At 24.9% G+C, this 14817-nt stretch overlaps 2 protein-coding genes across 2 annotated transcripts in view; one reads left to right on the plus strand and one right to left on the minus strand.

Annotated features, from left to right (window-relative positions):
- LOC136985482 (solute carrier organic anion transporter family member 74D-like) overlaps positions 1 to 9296 on the plus strand; it is a 32965-nt gene extending 23669 nt beyond the window's left edge. Inside the window, exons 9-12 of the mRNA XM_067282770.1 lie at positions 80 to 230; positions 317 to 477; positions 1504 to 1568; positions 7942 to 9296. Of these exons, the coding sequence (XP_067138871.1) occupies positions 80 to 230; positions 317 to 477; positions 1504 to 1568; positions 7942 to 8234 (670 nt within the window). The 3' untranslated portion in view covers positions 8235 to 9296. The remainder of the gene's footprint in view (positions 1 to 79; positions 231 to 316; positions 478 to 1503; positions 1569 to 7941) is intronic.
- A 4110-nt stretch (positions 9297 to 13406) lies between these two features.
- LOC136985483 (glutamate--cysteine ligase regulatory subunit-like) lies at positions 13407 to 14371 on the minus strand. Its single transcript, XM_067282771.1, has one exon. It carries the CDS (start codon positions 14292 to 14294, stop codon positions 13542 to 13544), a length of 753 nt encoding a protein of 250 aa, XP_067138872.1. The 5' UTR covers positions 14295 to 14371; the 3' UTR covers positions 13407 to 13541.
- Between the last annotated feature and the right edge of the window lie 446 nt (positions 14372 to 14817).

Genomic DNA, 14817 nt, shown 5'->3' on the forward strand with positions numbered 1-14817 from the left:
TTAGAAAAAGATAAAAATTAGATGCTGAAGAAACGTATTTTGATTTAGAATCTTAATATCTTTTTAAATGAAATTTTAGCTCTACGATAAAAAACGAGCAGATATCTTGCAACGTTACTTGTGAATGCAGGTCTGGAGAATTTGCACCGATTTGTACCAGTGATGGTGTAACTTTTTTATCTCCCTGTTTAGCTGGTTGTACTACGGTAAAAGGTGTTCGCAGCGAACAAGTAAGTTAATTAAATTTTCAAAGAAATGAATAACGGAAATATTATTTTATATAATTTTCCAATAACAATCAATTTTATATTTTCAGTATTATTATGGAGAATGTTACTGCCTGGGTCCAAATGTCACAGCCACAAATGGTTTTTGTCCTTTAAAATGTGACAACCTTATATGGTACATCATCATATTTTCTGTATTTGTTCTCATACATTCCACATCTGAAGTCGGATCTATGCTTCTTACGTTGAGGTTGGTTGATCAAACAACGTTTTTTTTAAGTTTAGAATATAAAAAATGGCATATATTAATAAAATAATTACTTTATTTACTCATTATAGTAAGTAATTATTCAAAAATTGCCTCTATAATTATAAGAAAGTCTACATTTTCCCTATCTGTAATCGTCAGAATCTTTAAACATGTCTGCTAATTAGACACACTCACGCTTTTTGCTTCTCATATGTTGCTTTCGGCTGAACACTTTTAGATATAAATCTGTAAATTGGTAAAGTGTAGTCTACTGATTTATAATCTTTCTTTGAACATTGAATCAAAAAACTTTCGATAGTTTATCTCTCTCAAAAATTACACATTGAATATGTCGAATTATGTTTATCTCCTATTTCAGATGAAAGTAGATCTAATTTCTAAATTGTAACCGATAAGGTCAAGGTTGATTTTGATCTGAAACAAAATCTTGTCCAAATAATTTCTTTGCCTTTGGTTTGTTGCCAAAATCATTATCAAGTATTAATTCTCAACACTTCTATGAAGTCGTGGTCACTCATATAGAAAATTGATATAGATTTACTTAATTACAAGACAATAATTTTTCATTAGTACAAATCTTTATCTTAACTTGTTATTTTGTAACAAAATTAATTGGTAACTTATCTTATAAACTCTTATTTTTTCCTCTTTTTCTTTTTATAAAAGAGTTGCTCAATACATTCATTTCAGCAACCTCCTTCATAATAAAGTTTTTAGTATAAACTAACTTTTAACAGATAACGTCACATGATTCTATTTAAGATCAAAATTCATAATTTATGTTCGTCTCAGCAGAGATAAGTTTTCACTTTGTTTAAATTAAAAATATGAAAGTTAAAAATAAAAAAAAAACAACAAAGTAGCAAGCTTAAGATAGCATCTCTTCATTTACGTTTTATAGAAACATTTCTTCAAAGATATTAAATACAAACTTAACATCAATTTTTTCCGGACGAATTTATGTAAAAATCATTAAATATTTCATCGATTTTTTATTGATTGTAGATGTGTCGATCCTCAAGACAAGGCTATGGCATTGGGACTTATATCATTTGCCATCGGATTATTTGGTACGTATACATTACAACTTTTATTTTGTACGATTAATTATAATATTAAATAAAAAAAAATATCCTTTTATTTTCAAAAATTTTCAAACATATAATTATGACAGCAAGCGATGCGTTAACATTCTCTTCATTATGTAGACTTCTTTAGTATCTCATTATTCAAATTGTAAAAATCTAATAAAAGAAATTAATATTTTGAATTCTTACCAATCGAAAACAAAGATTTGATTTTATATAAATATGCTATTTTTCACAATATTTTGTTAATTATAAAGTCGAGTGTCAGAAGGTCAGTGATGCAAACCGCACCGGATGATTACAACATTTTCGTTTTTCTAAAAAAGATCAATAATCTCTATTTATATATTTGAAACTTCCTAGAATCAGTTATTCTATAAGAATGAATGAATCATTCTTTATTACGGCAGTTTTTCACCTACAAAAGTGTGTGCACACCCCTTTTCCCAATGAAAACAATATGAACATATTAATTATTTTACACATTAAAATATTGCATCGACTGTTAAAAGATATCTTAGTCACTGTCCAAATTATCTTTTAGATTGATCGTAAAATATATGATTTTCAAATATATAAAGTTATAACTATTTTACGATAATTAAAGAACATACAATTGTACAGTACCTTTTATATGGGATTTTATACATTTTTATAGAATAGATCTATTATTAAAACGATTTAATAATTATGATGATTAATCAATTTCGATATTGAAACTAACTCACTTTGTTAATGAAACTAAGTTTAATAATAATGAGACAATCTCATTTATTTATTGGAATTAACTAATTATAATAAAAAAAATTAATTTTATTTAACATTTTTGAAAATTACTTCTTAGTAAAATACAATAATAAAATTACTAATGCATAATTACAGTATTAAAATTATTATTATTTTTTTTCTCGAAATAAACATAGCGAACTTTTTAAATTATAATTTAATAATTTTATCAGCCGTATTAATTAATTTCAATAACGAAGTCATCGACAAAAAAGTTGTAATACACATTCGTGCTTAAAGGGCAATTAAATAAATAGATCTTTTATAAAATAAATAAAACAAGATAATAAATAAACACTATTGAACATCGTCCATTAAGAAGTAAATAAACAAATATGTAAATGTAATAATTTCATTACTATTGACATAATCTGGTAAAATCCCGTAATGTGTTGAGTAGTTTTAATATTCGTTTGTCATGCACGGTTCTGTTTGGTAGTAGCAAAATTCCTTTAATGGCTCAACCGTGCGACCTACTTTCGACATCAGTGCGATTTTCAAATATCATATAATTAGATAATAAAATTATCCCTTATTTAAGTTTCCATTTAAGATGTTAGCTTGTTTTTTTTTCACATTTATAAATTTGAATTCTCTTAGAGTAATGTCTCGCTTCCCATATTAATGTATTCGCCTCACGTTTCGGATTGATTGTATATCTTATAAAAGTATCAGAGATATTATCTTGCGCTGTTTTACGGCTATAAATGACAAACAGTGTGGGAAAGATTTTTATATACCCAAGAAGAAAATTATAGCTGTATCAGAGCTTAAAAAGTATATCAATACATCTGCTTGACGTTAAATGGATTTATAATACGACTCGGTGAAAAGTAATTCTTCTTCTGTAACAGAATTAAAAATATATATTATAGTAAATAATTAAATTATGAATGTTTTAATATGCTGATTATAAAGCTACAATAAAGTATTAAATGCATTTTATGTTTAGTTTATGACGTAGAAAGTAATGGTGAGTTAGTTAAATATTAGTCCGATTACCCTGCTTATGATATTGTACGATAAGTATTTAACTTATTTCTCGTTTTTTAGAAAGTTTCGCCAAAGTTTAACTCATAAAAATAATTGGTGCTCAACCAACAAGTATAATATCTCAAATAGACGATAAGATCAATCACTACAGGATGTACACACTTATAACAGGTCTGGTTTTGAGCCAGAATAATGCAAGCTTTAAGGATATTTAATGTTTAAAACATGTATTACATTTTTAAAAAATGTGTAATACATTGTGAAATTTGTTTTTATTATCGTAATTCCAGGAGAAGTTGATAAAAAAAAATTATAAATAAATTTTCTGACGAATTAGTTTTATTACTAAAGTCTATTTTCAGAATAATTTTTCTCTCCTTTCAATAGAAAAATCATATTAAAATTTCATTTTCTTTCAGGAAATCAGTGAAATAAATAATACAAAGTTTAATATATTTGCATTTTATAGTTAATTTAATAAATATATTTTATCGATATCACGAATCGTGAAGAATATATTTATACTGTTCATTTATTCGTTTGAAATAAAACAGGAAAAAAATTCTCTAGAGAATTAAAGCGTGTTTTTTATATTTAAAAATATTCTAAAACAAGTGTTAAATGTGGTAGTGTTTTTACAGAATTAAAAATAATTTATTTTACTAAAAGAAAATAATCTGAAGAATGTTTTCAATTTCTTTTATTGAAAGTAAGACGAAGTAATGAGGATAAAGTGAAGAAGACAAATTGATTTGTTTTCTCTAGCAGAAAAATTCTTTTAAAATATTCACAAAGTCTCGTTGTAGAATGAAAATAAAATAATAAAAAAAACAAATTACAAATAGGAATTGACTTATAAATTTCATTCTACAATTCGCAGATATTCGTGAATAAGAGATGAAGTTCGACGTGTCTCTTATCGATTCGCGTTTAAAGTGACAAATATCAATATTCCATGGTTACGTTAACCATTTTCGGACTCAATAACGTGCGGATATTGTTCTAATTTCTGTTATCTACGTAGAAAAATAACTAAAAATTTTCATCCAGTTGTTTTCGTCTCTCGAGTAATCTGATCGATAGAAAGATATTGTGCATGTCTTGGTGATTTTCATTGTATAGTGCGATAGAACACATCGTAAAGTGTAACACGTTATTATTTTTATTGTTAAATTAACGAAATTATATTGTTCACCGTCAGGTATTTTTTTTAATTTGAATTATTTTCTATCTTGCTTATTCATTGTTTTTGATTTTCAAGTCATTTAATTACAAGTTTCCTGTTTTACAATACTTCCAAAGTACACTCTAACATACGCATTTTGTATATTGATTTAATCAAAGTTATTTCTAGAAAATTAACAGAAGCATTAAATACACAAAAATTAAATATAATTAATTTTCCTTAATAATTATAATTAATAATAATTCTAAAAAAATTGTCTCGAAACTCTCATTATCGAAATATTTTCTAAAAGTGAATAATAAAATTTGCTTAAAATGTCATTAAGAACCTTCTTAAATACTTATTATTTTTAATAATAAATATTTTTTTAAATGTAAAGACGATTTATTAAAATTCTAATCATTTCATAGAAATATTATCATAAATATTTAAATACATTAATTATACTTATTAATTTGCATTTACGTCTACTTTATTACGTAAAATATTTTCTAAATTTACTTTAAAATAAATGAATTTAAGGTATTTATATTAAACGACTCATTAATATTTTTAAATAATAATTTATTTTTTTATTATTCCATATTATGACCTCTATTATTTTAAATATATTTATAAGTCTAATAAATTAAAAAATAAGTAAAAATTATTATAAAATAAATTCGATCGGATAGTATAATATTAACCTTAGGGAACGTGAAATGAGTAAGCAATTTAAAAATTTTAAATGAAAAATACTTGAAGGAAGAGGATCAAAAATGAAGACGATAGATAAGAAAACAAGAATGCATTTTAAAATGAAAATACTTTTATTTTCTGTCTGAAGGATAAAGATATTTATCAATTAGATTATTTACTTTCGGTTTTCCTTAATATGTTTTCGAAGCAATTTAATCATAAACAGGTCTTTTTTTTTCTATTATTTTCTATAAATAAAGTTAAAGAAAAATTATAAGATCGAATGTTTTTCTTATATTTCCTTTCTCTATGTGTTTTCCTATATGTATTTCTTTACTAACGGAAACATAGTGAAAGCTATTGTATCTTTACAAAAGCTCCAACATAGCGTTGATCCTTAAGTAGAGCATTCAACCTACTCTAAGTGTTCTATCATTCAATAATCTCCTTTCGATTGATTTCTTTCCTAATATTTTCACGGATGACACTCTCTACGAATTTCTGATTGAACTTTTATTTCTATATTTACTTTATATATATATATATATAAAATACATCTTTATTTTTAAAGAACATATAGGAATATTTGATCATGCATGTCAACATTCCATTATCGATTACGTAGGTGGATGTTTTTTTACAACTTTCATCGACACTGTTCGTTCTTTTTATTTTTGTATGGGATGTACACAATACATAATTTATCGAAGCTTGGGTTTTAGAAGCTCTAGAAGCTTTACACTTTAAAAAATAAAATAGGAAAAAAAAAAATACTCTCATATCGTGAGAAATCTAGCTTAGGAGAATTATGTGTAGAGTGGTTTTAAAGCTGGAGAAAGACATAAAACAGTCGTTGACAACATAAAAAGCGTGATTAGAAAGAATAAAAATGTCCCGTATATGATGTCAACGATCTTAATAAGTTTGTTTTCGAAATTTAAACATTTAAATAGAATATATAATAATTTAAAAAAAATTATATACTTCAGAAATTAATTACATAATTTAAATTTTATTTTTATATTCTACTCATTTTTGCAACTTGTTATCACTCCTGTGGTAATTCTTAATAATATTCCATGCAGAAAAAATATATAAATAACTTTATAATTTATTATTATTATTGATTTTAAATTAAATATTTACTTTATTTTTGAATTTTAAAGCATGGTTTCGTCTTGGTGCAAAACTGATGACGAGTTTCGTGTCAATATTAAGATAGGTTATTAAATATATAAGAATATGCAATATTTTATACTTAATATTCTTTAGAAAATATTATGTAAATCTCGTATCTATATTAAATGAATAAATAAGAAATTTCTCTATTTATAAATTATTAACGCCTACCTCCATTTGATAATATTACGTTCATTTAATAAAAAAATTTATAATACTTTCTATATTTATAATTTAATCGTCGTTTGGTTTAAAATTATTTTTATTTTTAAATTAAATTAAATTCTTTTAAATATATTTTTTTAAATATTATAATTAGGGATATTATCGTTAAAATTTATTAAGATTTTTTATTAATTGTTTTTATAATTTATTTAATATTAATCTTAAAAAATAATAAAAATATTTTCATGCTTCGAAGAATTTAAATTAATTTTTAAAATATTTTTAACGTTTTTAATTAGTTTAATTTTATTTATTAAATATTAAAACGCAAGTTTTTTTGTAAAGTAAGAGGAAATTTTTAAAAATAAATTATAATAAATTTATAATGATTAATTAAATTATTACAAAAGAAAAATTTTATTACAGTTGTTACGAAATAATTTAGAGATTATTTTAAAGTATAATTTAAAAAATATAATAAGAAATTAAACACAAATTTTGTCGTGTATAGAAACAAAATGATATATATATATATATATATTTTTTTTAATGGGGAATTTAAACATGAGATAGAAATTATAAATGAATATTAATAATTCAGCGTTAGAAGTTAAAAATTAAATTCGCAAAATAATGATCTTTAATGCATATAACTTTTACTTTTTAAAATATTCTTGTTACGCAAGAGAAAATAGATAAGTTTTTCTAAATTATTATTTGCCTATCGAAAGAAGAGGAAAAAGTTTTATTATTTTACTTTAAATTTTTTTACGTTTTGTGAAAATTTTAGAACAAATAACAAAAATAGATAGAATTTTAAATAAAATATTAAAATTTTTATATAAAATTTATCATTATATATTATTTTTTTAGAATACTTTTAAAGTTTTGTATAAATACATAGCAGCATTTTTAACCTATTGAATGATGAACCTGGAATTATTTCAGTATTGAAGACAAACTGATAACAATTAATTATATACATAATTATATTTTATATACAGTATACGAACTCTTAAAAAAGTTATAGAATAAAATATATTAGAAGGAAGTTAAATGTAAAATTTGATTATCTTTATGATTTGTCATTTAAAAAGATAGAAGAGTGCAATTCTTTTTTCTATGGCACAATATTTTGCTATAACAGTACGAATCTTCAAAACATAAAAAAAAGCTAAATTAAATAATACATAATTTAATAGAATTAGACACTTGTGCCATTTTTTCGATTACCTCAAAAGTTGCACCATTTGTTATTATTACTTTATTCTCTGCTGCTATATCCATTAGTCGGTAACATTGGTTTCGAAAAGCTTTATACTTTTTTTTCCCTTGTTTCCTTTATTTCTTAATGCAATTTCTTTACAGGTAATGTGCCTTGCCCTATTATTTATGGTGCTGTTGTAGATTCTGCCTGCCTATTCTGGGAGAATAACTGTGGAGAACTAGGAGCGTGTCGAGTATACGATCCAGCCAAATTCCGTATGGTCTTCCATGGAGTGACGGCAGTAATCATGATGGTGGCATTCTGTGTTGATATAGCTGTGTGCATCAAAGCAAAATCTATTCATTTTAATGAAGACGATGACGAAATCGATGATGCTGAAGAAACAGTACCGATGAACAATGTCCAATGTACACAATTTGAAACGAGCGTATGAAGGGAAAAAAAGTGACATTTTCTTTATTCGTTTTGTAGATTATGATCCATTTTCGAGGTGCTATTAAATGTACCCCGTGTCTTCTATGTATAGAAATTATTTAAGTGACAAATCTTCGCTCAACTTTATATAAATATGCCATATAACAACGGCTCAAAACATGCTATAAAAAGTAATACAGAAAAAAAAACATTCGCGTTGTAACTTTCATAAATCTATGTAAATATGGTCAAAGTGTATATTATATTTACATTTCTGAAATGTGTTGTCAATTTGTCTCTAAAAAAACACAAAAATTGTTATAATGTTTGACTGTAAATGAAGTAATTTGTTAGATTTCTAAATATTTATTCAGTTGATTTATTTGAACATATTTTACTTTCCTAACTTTAGTATTATTTGAAAACATTTCTTAACCGTTCATACTGTTTTTTTTTTCTTTTTTTTTAATAATAATATTATTATTTTAAGGAACGATAATCTATTATAATAAGTCCCATTAAAATGAAGGAAAAAAACCCCCACAAAAATCAATATATATATTTATTTTAAAATATCTAATTTTATAAATTCTTAATCTTCGTACATTCATAATTTCTATGCTTCAAGGTTTTAAGTCATCTCATTATACAGAATAAAACCTTGAATCTCATAATTCATCACTAATAATATGAAGAATAGATTTATTAGTTTATAAATAAGGAGAATTTTCCGATCTAGTCTTTAATGAGTGGATAGACAAGATTGGAATAAAGAGAAATGTCTAACAAGGGAGTGTTGTACAAAAGTACAGACTAGAAATTATTTTAATGAAGGTTAAAGAATGATTGTAATGTGTATTGTGTACAAATGATTATGTTCCTTTCAAACCAAACTTCAACATTTATACAATACAGGTGCTATACTGTGATTTTAATTATTTTATTATTATTTTTTTTTACTGAAGTGAACGGTGCTGATGTGAAACTTACTCTGTATACAATTCCATGTATCATAAAATAAAAAAAAAATGCTTCCATTTTATAAAAATTGTAGCATTAAAAAATAATTACATAGTGGAAATTTTATCAAATTTATAAATTATTTCATAAACCAGATTCATTAAAATATCAATATTATATGATAACAACTTGATGTTTATAAACTTATATTTATAATAATTATATTTTAGTAGTTAAAACAAACTTATATATAAATATGTTTATAATAATTATTTATAATTTTATAAAAAAAAATATATAAATCTGTATTACTATCATTCAAATTTAACATTAAATATATCATTTAACGTTTGAAAAAAATTTTTAAAAAATAATTAAAGGGTTTAATTTTTATAAAGAAACGTCATCGAATCACATCTAAGAATTAAATGAGATATTTCATCTATCAACTATCGCAAAGAGTTTGATTATTCCTTTTTATTCTTCTTCTTATTATTTTTTTATTTTAAAATCGATAAATGGACAAAAACAAATTTTGGCACTGTACATCTTCAAATTCAATTCCACCCAAAACTTCATGTCCTTCTATCAACTTTTTATTTAAAATCGATAAGAAAATTGAAAGCCCGAGAAGACTGAATATTGATAAAATATCTTTTTTTATCCATTGTAAATTTATTACACCTCACGTTTTTTAATTAAAAAACACAATGAGAATTTTATTTTTTAATAAATTAATGTAAATACACAAGCCTTAATAGAAATAACTTACTTTTTTAAACAAATATACAGAAGTTATGATATTTAAACGTGCGTATAAAACTAATTAGACAGTTCATTAATAGAAATTTTTTTTAAATAAAATTATTACCGCCGTATTAAATTAATTTATAAGTGTTATTCTCTACCGGATAAATGTTTAATGAAGAGCTATTACTCCTATCTAGAAAACTACTGTATATAATATTACACATTAAACTACACTATATCTTTATTCTAAGAATATTTTATAATTTTTTCATAATATGTTCTTCGGTTTGATATTAAATATTTAAATTACGTTGCACGATTATCATGTCCGGCTGTACTAGGTTTGGCCTGAATTTATTTAAATAGTGATAAGAATAGTTTTTTTTTCTTAATATAATAGAAGGTTAACTTTTTTAGTTTTATAAATTTGATATTAAGTTTCTCATTTTAATTACGAATCTGATATTAAGATTTAAAAAATAAAATAAAATATGCGTATTTTATGTGAAGAAAACAAGTTTATATGTTTGCAATGCATGCAAATGTGATAAAATTTTGAAATTGCTATAACTCCTTTCATGGTAATGAATATTACACCATGTTTACATCGAAGTTTTAATGTCTCTCCTAGTGATGCATATTAGTGTAATATGAATATTTCATACGGATATATTTGTGAAAATTCAAATTTTAATTTATTTTTTTGTGATTTTTTTCATAGAAGCGAACGATTTTATTGATTGAAATTTTTTGTTCTTGTTGCATCATTCCGAAAGAATGTAAAGTACTGTAGTGGTAATATTTTATTAAAATTACTCTTGCGCCATCTGTTAACAGGTGACGTTACAAACGAGTATCATTTACAGCGATATTTCGCGGTTAAACTGAAACAAAACAATAATTAAAGCAAAAGCTTGGCAAATTTTAGTAAAATTTGAAAATAAATTTAAATAATCTAGTTAAAACCTTTTATTATATTACACAATATTGCCACAATAATACTTGAAGTAATTTGTATTCAGTAGTGAAAATCAGTAACAGGAGAACTGTATAATGTTATCTCATTCTTCAAATTATTTATATTTACGATTGTAGAATACAAATCTTATTATTCCGGATATAAGTTGTGATTACATAAAACAGAAGTAAATTACGGCATTTTGCTAGTACATCTGTTAACAAATTTTATAATTATTTAGTTATTAAATGACTAACATAGCAAGCTTTCTGAGTCATGTGTATGGTATTATACAAAGTAATACATATACGCTTCTGCATATAGAAATATTTCAAGGAAACAAAAAAAAAATTGATAAATTATCTTACGTTATTATACAATCTTTCGGCAACAATCAAACAAATTTATTTACAATTAATTGCGTGCATAAAATGGAAAGAAAACCAGTGACGGATGAAAATATTCATCTTGTAAATTCCTGTCATTCTTGATTTTTATAGTTTCTTGCTGCCATTTATTAGCATATCGTTTATTTTACTTTACAAAATATAGAAAATGTCAAAAAATATAAAAACATACTCTGATAGATTATTCAAATTTTTAAATAGTTAGTTTAGCTTCTCTTATATTTCTTTTAGCACTAAATACAGCAAATACTATACATTTATTTTGGAAAAAATTATACGTCTACAAATTATCACATCAGACACCGGGTTCGATCTTCTTTCAGAGCGAGTCTGGTAGTTTTCGATAATCTTATTTTTCCATAATAAATGACACTATTAAAGTGAAAAAGTTTGTTTGCATTGATAAATAACTGAATAAAACAACTTATTCTTAAGTATATAATTCATATGAACAACATAACATTTAAAAATTTATCAGAAAAGTTCTTAAAACTTACTACATGTTAATCTGATATTAATAGTTAAAATAAGAAGAAAACTAATTATAATTTCTGTTTTCTATTCAATTCTAAATTCTATTAAAGAATTTCTTAGTTTGAAAGTTTTCTTTGATTATTATAATTGTGAAATTTGAAAAAATTATAAAATATTGAATTATTATAAATATATTTAAGAAGCAAAAGGGTGGACAAGTCAAACCTACGCTCTTTGTATTGATAGAATGAAAGCATGTGAAACGTTAATCCATTGTAATTGTTGAATTGAAGCACACGCTACCTTACTGCTTTTTTACTTGTTAAATTCAATTTGTTACCATCAACGAAAGATGTGTTATCTTAATAATAAACGATGTTTGATGAAAAATCCTAAACCGTTTTTGTCGTCATTACGGAAAATAAATAACGGATAAGATAAAACTATAAGAAACTTAAGCAATTTTCATTAATTACGCTCTCGTTTAAGATTATATTTCGGAGTAAATCGCTATTGAAACGATAATCTAATTTTTTTTCTTGTAAGGACACAAACTAATGACTCACTGTGCAAAATTTTTATATGTTTATCTTAATATGAATTTTTTATTAATAAGTATTATTAAAGTTAAGTGTATCACGATTAAAAAAAATAATTAATCTTTAAGCAGTAGTCCAACTGATAAGTTGTGATCATCTAAAACATTAAATGAAGTATTTGTAATGTGTGTGAAATTTGCTATTAATCAACATTAAATTTTATTGCTGAGAATTTGTGACATTTGAAATCAAAATGCAAAAGTATTTTTAATATTAGACTAACTTTGATGAAGATCTGGTCGTAACAGAACACTACAGCATGAAGGTTTGGTTTGATGGAATACGGCAATGCACGTTTAGATCTGCTAAGGGAGACTTTTTTAAGAAAAACTTGCTCCTATTTAGGTGTCAGAAGTATAAAGAAAATCAAAAAACTCCACGTGGCAGCTCGTCGGTGAGGCGTATACCCGCGGTCCACTACCAGTGTTTAGTGGTTTTATTTCTCGGCCACTGATGGATGCATAAAAAAGGAAGACGAAATCTAGGTTGCATGCTTAATAAACAATATATATATATTATATATATCTTATTAAAAATATGTATACAACAAGCAAACGACGCCATCATTACAACAAAAACTTCAAGCTCAGATCATATTAATTCTTCTTTTTCCGTAATATAAAATATATCTTATTATATTGAATTTACACGATATGATCTCTAAATCAATTTTCCATTTCAAATTTTAAAATAAACGATGTCAGTTTTTCATATTAATTCCGAAATTGGAATGAAATCAAAATGGTATGCATCAATGCAAATAAAATATCACGATGTTTGTGCGTTTTCACGTTATTTATAGAAAGTATAATATATTGTAACTTCTATAGATGATAAATATAGAAAACGAGACATATTTTTGTTTGTTGATGTTTTATTGAAAAACTATTTTCAGATTTTAAACTAATCCTTCCACTTTTAAATGTAATTGAAATAAAGATTTATTTACAATTTACTTCTATGAGTTTAAATTATAAATTATGTAAATTTTTTTTTCGGAAAATACAAAAATTATATTTCAAATTTATACGAACTTTTAACACTAACGTATTTAAAACTGCATTTGTTCGATTATAATTTAATATATTTACATCTTTATAACTTTAATTGAAAACATCTACGGTTTGAAATCTTGGTTAAATCGCTTCGATATATACAAATTACGTGAGAAGACGTTTTCATGTTACTTTAGATAAGCACAGTATGAATCCTTTGCTCTGTATGATCCCTCTTCCTTTAACCATTACCGAATAACGTGTGATCCACTGCATGCCCCAGGATTTGGGATCGATGTCGTGCGTCGTTTCCTTAAAAATCTTCAGAATCATGTCGTGAGGAAGAATATCTTTAGGATCGCTGTGTGTGAGAAGTTGAATATCGTTCTCTTTAGCAAATTGAATCATCTCCGGAGGCATGACGCAACAGGATTCTAGGTTGACTTGATTTACGCTAGGCTTTATTTTCGCCCACTCGTACAGATTACGCAAGAGATTCGTATCCAAATCGCTAAAACCTATCGTGACTAGTTTTTCTTTCATAACCATTTCTTGTAATGCAATCCATAATGGTTGAATCTCTCCTAGAGTTATCTGAGTATTTTCAACAGATACTATTAACGAATCTATTAAATTAACTCCTAGGTGAGACATTGTTCTTTCCACGGCATTGATCAGAAGGTTCGGTTTGCTCTCGGATAAAAATATTTTAACTGTTAATTTTAAATTTTGCCTATCGTCCTGGTTAATTTTAGTTTTATTTACACATTCGAGCACATTGGTTTTATCGGGTGGTGAACAATTCAACCATTCTTTCAGCGTATAAGCAGAACTTTCCACCAACTCGTCTGTTGGAGTTTGAGTTGTTTTTCTTTGCAAGTCTTTTAAAGTCATAATGTTACCTGTATCGATAATTAAATATTGAATTCCTTCCATTATAAAATACTTTCGGCGATCGGGGGAAAAAAAGAATTTATCTACGACGAAACCAGCGCGAACAGACGAGAAAAAAAAAAAAAAAACAACCGAAAACGAGACATATTGTAAGTTGAAAATAAAATTTTCAAGGTAAATTACCTTATTATTGGCAGTGACCCACAGTTAAGCATGCTCTAAATTTCTTACTTTTTATATTAAATTTGATCTTGAAAGCAACAATAACTTAAAACCTTTTATTGAGAGCTTTCCAAAACTATCGATAGTATTTATAGCTAATAATATCTAAAGTGATATACCCTATTGAAGATGTGAGATATGATAATTCAATGCATATAAATAGTCATTGATTCGAATTACATTGATTAATAAAATTTGTCATTATTGATACGTATATTTTAAATAAAAACAAACATTAATTAATAAATTTATTGTAATTAAACAAGCAGAAAGCAGAGTTAATTATTGTAATCTTGCATACATTTCTCCTTGAATGGGTCGAAAGTGAACTGTAAATAACACT

This window comes from Centruroides vittatus, unplaced genomic scaffold, assembly GCF_030686945.1.
Source record: "Centruroides vittatus isolate TY-2023 unplaced genomic scaffold, ASM3068694v2 contig_970, whole genome shotgun sequence".
NCBI classification, from domain to species: Eukaryota; Metazoa; Arthropoda; class Arachnida; order Scorpiones; family Buthidae; genus Centruroides; species Centruroides vittatus.

Bases quoted from the DNA above. Each gene is read 5' to 3' on its own strand.
- LOC136985483 (XM_067282771.1), bottom strand. From the start codon at position 14,294: ATGGAAGGAATTCAATATTTAATTATCGATACAGGTAACATTATGACT.